Source organism: Rosa rugosa, chromosome 3, assembly GCF_958449725.1.
Source record: "Rosa rugosa chromosome 3, drRosRugo1.1, whole genome shotgun sequence".
Taxonomy (NCBI): Eukaryota; Viridiplantae; Streptophyta; class Magnoliopsida; order Rosales; family Rosaceae; genus Rosa; species Rosa rugosa.
Genome location: NC_084822.1, coordinates 29749600 through 29755581, shown reverse-complemented (window position 1 = coordinate 29755581; position 5982 = coordinate 29749600). Strand labels below are relative to the sequence as shown.

The 5982-nt window shown below is 37.3% G+C and overlaps 1 protein-coding gene across 1 annotated transcript; it reads right to left on the bottom strand.

Annotated features, from left to right (window-relative positions):
• Window positions 1-2298: 2298 nt before the first annotated feature.
• Window positions 2299-5762, bottom strand: LOC133737533 (uncharacterized). The gene is made up of 3 exons (XM_062165068.1): window positions 5360-5762; window positions 4169-4865; window positions 2299-2588 (listed from the first exon to the last, which is right to left on the bottom strand). Exons 1-3 carry the CDS (start codon window positions 5696-5698, stop codon window positions 2299-2301), a joined length of 1326 nt encoding a protein of 441 aa, XP_062021052.1. The 5' UTR covers window positions 5699-5762.
• Between the last annotated feature and the right edge of the window lie 220 nt (window positions 5763-5982).

Genomic DNA, 5982 nt, shown 5'->3' with positions numbered 1-5982 from the left:
TGAAACTTGATAGATTTGATATTAACAATGAATTTAAAGTTTATTAATAGGTACTGTGTAAAAAAATTAACCCAGTCGACATTCATTTTCATATAGATCAAAGGAATCAACCCAATATAGGCTTATGCTTCCGTAAGGGGAGCCGAATCACGGGGAGATAAATGTCCTGAATTTTTTACATGGGTTGATACACCTCGGCTCTAGGAGAATGTGATCGCTGACGGATCAAGAAAATAAGTTTCGAGGGAGTGATTACGAGAGTTTTAGTTTGATGGGTAATTAGGGTTTAGGGTTGACTACATGGATGGAGGCCGAAACGGTGACGAAAACATATAATTTTTTTACCATGGCCGTGTATCCCCTCCTTGATCACATCTAATGGTCAAATTTTTCGAATTTTATTTCCTCCACCTTGTTCGTTTTGGGAGGTATACTTTTTCCTACAACCAATAAACATGCTAAACAACATTAGTAGGCATATAAGGATTTTTTCCGATCCACATAATCAAAAATGGAAATTGATAGATTTGATATTATCTATGTACACAACGCGCATTAATAGGTACCATGTAAAAAAATTAGCCCGATCAGCCTTCATTTTCATATTGATCAAAGGAGTCAACCTATTATAGGCATATGCTTCTCTAAGGAGAGCCGACTCACAGGGAGATAAACGTCCTGAATTTTTTAAATGGGTTGATATACCTCGTCCCCACAAGAGTGCGAGCGCTGACGGATCAAGAAAATATATTGTGAGGGAATGGTTACAAGTGTTTTATTAGCTTAATGGGTAATTGGGGTTTACGGTTGACCACATGGATCGCGGCCGAAATGATGAGGAAAACCTGTAATTTTTTTACCATAGCCTTATATCCCCTCCTCAATCACTTCTAACGGTCGAATTTTCTGAATTTTAGTTCCTCCACCTTGTTCGTTTTGGAAGGTATATTTTTCCCTAAAACCAATAAATATGCTAGACAACATTAGTAGGTATGTAAAGATTTTTTGCGATCCAAATTATTAAATTTGAAATTGATAGATTTGACATTATCTATGTACATAATACGCATCAATAAGTACCATGTAAAAAAATTTAACCAGATCGCCCTTCGTTTTCATATTGATCAAAGGAGTCAACCTATTATAGGCATATGCTTCCCTAAGGAGAGCCGAATCACGGGGAGATAAACGTCCCCAAATTTTTACATGGGTTGATAACCTCATCTTCACGAGAGTATGAGCACTGAAGGATCAAGAAAATAAGTTGTGATAGAGTGGTTACGAGCGTTTTAGTTTAACGGGTAATTAGGGTTTAGGGTTGACCACGTGGATCGCGGCCGAAACGATGACGAAAACATGTAATTTTTTTACCATAGCCGTATATCCCCTCCTTGATCACATCTAATGGTCAAATTTTTTGAATTTTATTTCCTCCACCTTGTTTGTTTTGGAAGGTAAACTTTTCCCTACAACCAATAAATATGCTAGGCAACATTAGTAGACATATAAAGATTTTTTGGGAACCAAATAATCAAAATTGGAAATTGATTGATTTGACATTATCTATGTACACAATACACATTATTAGGTACGATATAAAAAAAATTAGCCTGATCAGCCTTCGTTTTCATATTGATCAAAGGAGTCAACTTATTATACGCTTATGCTTCCCTAAGGAGAGCTGAATCACAGGGAGATAAACATCCCGAATTATTTACATGGGTTGGTACTCCTAGTCACCACGAGTGTTTGAAAATTTTCAGAGAATTTTTTGAAAACTCGGGTTATTTATTATGATTTTCAGAAATTTTAGAATTATAGAAATTACTAAGTGATTTTTTTTTTTTTTTGAAATGGCGGATCTAGAAACTTTTTCAGGGTGGTGAAGACTAAACGGCTATCAATACAAGAAAAAAATATTACTCATATAATTAAAAATCAATAAAAAATTAATCACAATAAATAAATCGATAGAACTTACAAATAAAAATAATAATTAATTAGAATTCAAAGAATTCTCTAAGAAAAAAAATGAATTGGTGAATTTCATATCAAAGATGCTGTTAACTCCAACTAATAACTTCAATTGATCCATTAATCTAGATAAAAAAATGACTAAATGAATTGATGAAGGCCCCTTACCCACTTTTTTTTTTTAAGAAGGAAAAGTTCATTGAATTAGCGATTGAAATCGCTCAAGAGGGCATCCCAATGGGGAGCATACAAAGACCAAAAACGATTTGGCCCTAGAGCTAAGGTAGAACAAACTAGAAGGTGTACTACACCAACCAATTGTCCTTATACATTATAACAATGCTCTAAAACGTTTCTAGAGAAACTAGCAAAAACTGAAGGTAAATAGTCAGCCTCCTCAAGATAATTACCAACAATAGAACTATTGTCTCGACCTTGAGATTTGTAGACCCAACCATCAGAATCTGCAATCCAGGCATGCAAAGAATCGGTAGACCAATCAAAACTAAACTCGTTCCAGTATAAAGAACACTGCTCCCCAAGGCACTCAATTGTGGTACTCACAATGTGATTATACTGAAACTCCTTGTAGAATTTAGAAATGAGCATTCCACCTGAAAGTAAAAGCAGCACACCCACAGGAACAAAAATAGCACAATTGAGCAAAAAAACCCTGTAGAAGGTCTCCTGGGTCCCAAATCCAGACCCATGGAGAGGTCTGACCCACGAAATGGTGAAAATGGGCCAAAAGAGTGACATAGGCCCGATAGCAGCCCAAAATTTGGGAAATCCAGATTGATTTGGACACCCACAGTAGGGCACCCAAACTCAGCCGCCCTCCACCGTCAGACGTCATCTACCTCCATCCCAGCCACCAAATCAGAGACCGTTGCCTCCTTGGAAAGCCTCTATCAATCCCAGCGGTACCAGCCATGCATGCCCAAATGGATCTGAACACCCAGCCATAACCACCGATCTCTTTATTCGTTGCCACCGCAAGCAGCAAATTCAGTACCGTCGCAACCCAGTACAACCACCAAAGCATGAGCCAATTACCGCCCAGAGATCGATGCCGGAGACGGCCACGTCTAGGCCGTGGCCAGAAGCCACCCAGCCCAATTGTGACCATCAACCATAGCCACAAACAAACCCCGAATCAGAGGAAACTCGGCTTGAAAGTCGTAGCCGCGGTGGCAAAATTCGCCACTATGCTTGCCCGCGGGTGCGACCACTGGTGGGGAGCCTCCCATAGATGCCGTGTGTCTTCGGCGGCGCTAGGGCAGCGAGAGAACTTACTCATATAATTAAAAATCAATAAAAAATTAATCACAATAAATAAATCGATAGAACTTACAAATAAAAATTAATAATTAATTAGAATTCAAAGAATTCTCTAAGAAAAAAAATGAATTGGTGAATTTCATATCAAAGATGCTGTTAACTCCAACTAAGAGCAAGTCCACCCGTAGTCAAGAAAAGGCAAAGTCGAGAAGTCAAGAATTCGACCAGTCAAGCTACTATTCACTGCCACTGGACATGGGTCTGCACCCGTTGTTTTTCTTGCCCGGCAACACTGTTCACCTTTTCACTGTTCACAGTACTGTTCACGTATTTCACTGTTTATTTTTACTGTTCATAGGGTTTTTTTAGAAATTTTTTTTAAAAATAAAATATATTTATGGATAATTAATGTCATAATTATGCAATTTACTATGTGCTATTTATGTTTATTATGTGCTATTTATTTGAATATAAGGTGTGTGCTTTAATACGTGGAATTTCCAAATACAACTTTTATTTCATTAAATTGTCGCTTACATAAATGAAAAACTAGGAAAAAGTACAATACAATAACAAACATGCATAATAACCTAATTATTCAAATCATAATCATCATCCTCTCTAGAAATCCAATTTGTGTTTGAAGGCTCATCATTAGGGTTAGGGTTGGTGGACTCACCCGTAGAGAAATGTGAAAATTGTGGTTGTGTAGGATATCCCCTGGGGTAAGGTGGTTGCGGATAGTATCCACCGGGGTAAGGGGGTTGTGGGAATCCACCGGGGAAGGGAGGTTGTGGGAATGCACCGGTTAAGGGAGGTTGTGGGAATGCATCGGGGTAAGGTGGTTGTGGGTATGCACCAGGGTAAGGAGGTTGTGGGTATGCACCACCTAAATTTGGTTGTGGGAATGCACCACCAAAATTGGGTTGCGGATAATATCCACCCATAGAAGGTGGCGGCTGCTCGTCAAGATCTTCTTTCTCCGCTATCTTCTTTTGTTTTCTTGACCAATAACGCTTTTTATTTGGCGTCATTTTACTTGTATCAATCTCCATAATACGCTCTTCCCTCTCTTTAATACGCTCTTCCATCTCTTTAATTCGATCTTGCCTTTCTTGAAATAGGAGTTGCTCTTTTCGCATTTCGATTTGCAAGAGGATACATGCTCTTTTCTCTTCCTCTTGGAGACTTCGAGCGAATTCATCATCGAGTTTTTTCTTGCCCTTCGTTGCCTCTATTTGGTTGTTCGCTATACTCTCGAGACTGCTTGAGTAAGGACTTCCTTCTTTCGCTGCCTTCTTGGCTTTCCGGATTGCTTCTTTCGCAGCCTTCCTTCCTTGAGGCCTCACATTAGGATCTGCAGTTTCACCTGCAATTACCTCATCTACATCCATGTCCAAGTTGATGGGGGAATTTTCAGCAATTGGTTGTGTGTGCTGGGGATGACTTCCTACATTTGATGTTCCTCCGGATGTATGGCTAGGGATGTCTTTAAATTGTGCAAAGCCCTCCACAACAACGTAACTATCAAAGCTCTGAAAATTGTGTCTTTTGGCCTTCCCAGTTTTTCTCTTCATCCCGACATGCCACAATTTGTGTGCTTCATCTTGCTACGTAATTAAAAAAAAAAAAATCAGTAAGTACAAATATAAAGGTCATAATTTTAATAAGAAAGTATCTCACCGTTTTACAATAAAAATCAATAAGTACAAATATAAATATCGTTGTAATTACATCATTATTTATCAACTAATTATTTTAATTATAACGAAAAACAATTATTACAATTAAAACGATATTATAATTACTACATTATGTATCAAGACATATTTTACTATAATGTATCAAGAAATTAAATGATTTATCAAAAAATATAAAGGTCATAATTTTAATAAGAATGTATCTCACCGTTTTACAATAAAACTCAATAAGTACAAATATAAATATCGTGGTAATTACATCATTAAATAAGTACTAATTATTTTAATTATAGCGAAAAATAATTATTACAATTAAAACGATATTATAATTACTACATTATTTATCATGTAATATTTTACTATAATGTATCAACAAAATAAATGATTTATCAATAAATACATACCTCATCAACCGCATTCGAACCGCTTTTGTACCAATTTTTCGCTTGCCTTAATGCACAATGCCACTCATAGAGTTCAATCTTCAAAATTTTCCACCTTCCCTGCAAAGATTGGCTTGATCGGCTCTTGGGCCAATTTGCGTCAAAGTGTCGCTTCACGCGCAACCATAAGTCGTTTTTTTTCTGATTTGTGCCCACAGCCGGACATTGGCTTACAACTTTCCAAGACTTGCACAATTGAACATCTTCCTCATCCGTCCATCTCCTTTTATCTTGGGTATCTTCACTTTGATCTCCCTCTTGTCCGGCCACTGGACGTGTGTTTCCCATTTGTTCGGCCATAGTGGATAATGAAAAATATGGATGATGAGAGCTATATGAAGAGGAGGAAGGTGTAACTATGAACTCTAGTATTTTGGGTGTGAGATGTTAGAAAAAATTGTAGGTATTTATAGAGAAATTTTTGTATGATTTTTAGAATTTTTTACATATTTTTTTCTGCCCGTTTTCTTACCGTTACATACAATTACATTCATATTAATTCCTAGCCGTCAGATCCATTTTTACTGTTGATTTGGTCGGCCCAGATTTGTTGACCGTTGGGTTCAAATTCCCAAAGCAGCCAA

Excerpts from the sequence above, each read along its gene's own strand:
- LOC133737533 (XM_062165068.1), bottom strand. The coding sequence starts at position 5,698 with ATGGCCGAACAAATGGGAAACACACGTCCAGTGGCCGGACAAGAGGGA. Across the intron at positions 4,866-5,359 it reads GTTCGAATGCGGTTGATGAG|CAAGATGAAGCACACAAATT; the intron begins GTATGTATTTAT and ends TTAATTACGTAG. Across the intron at positions 2,589-4,168 it reads TCCGCAACCCAATTTTGGTG|GTGGAATGCTCATTTCTAAA; the intron begins GTGCATTCCCAC and ends TTTTACTTTCAG.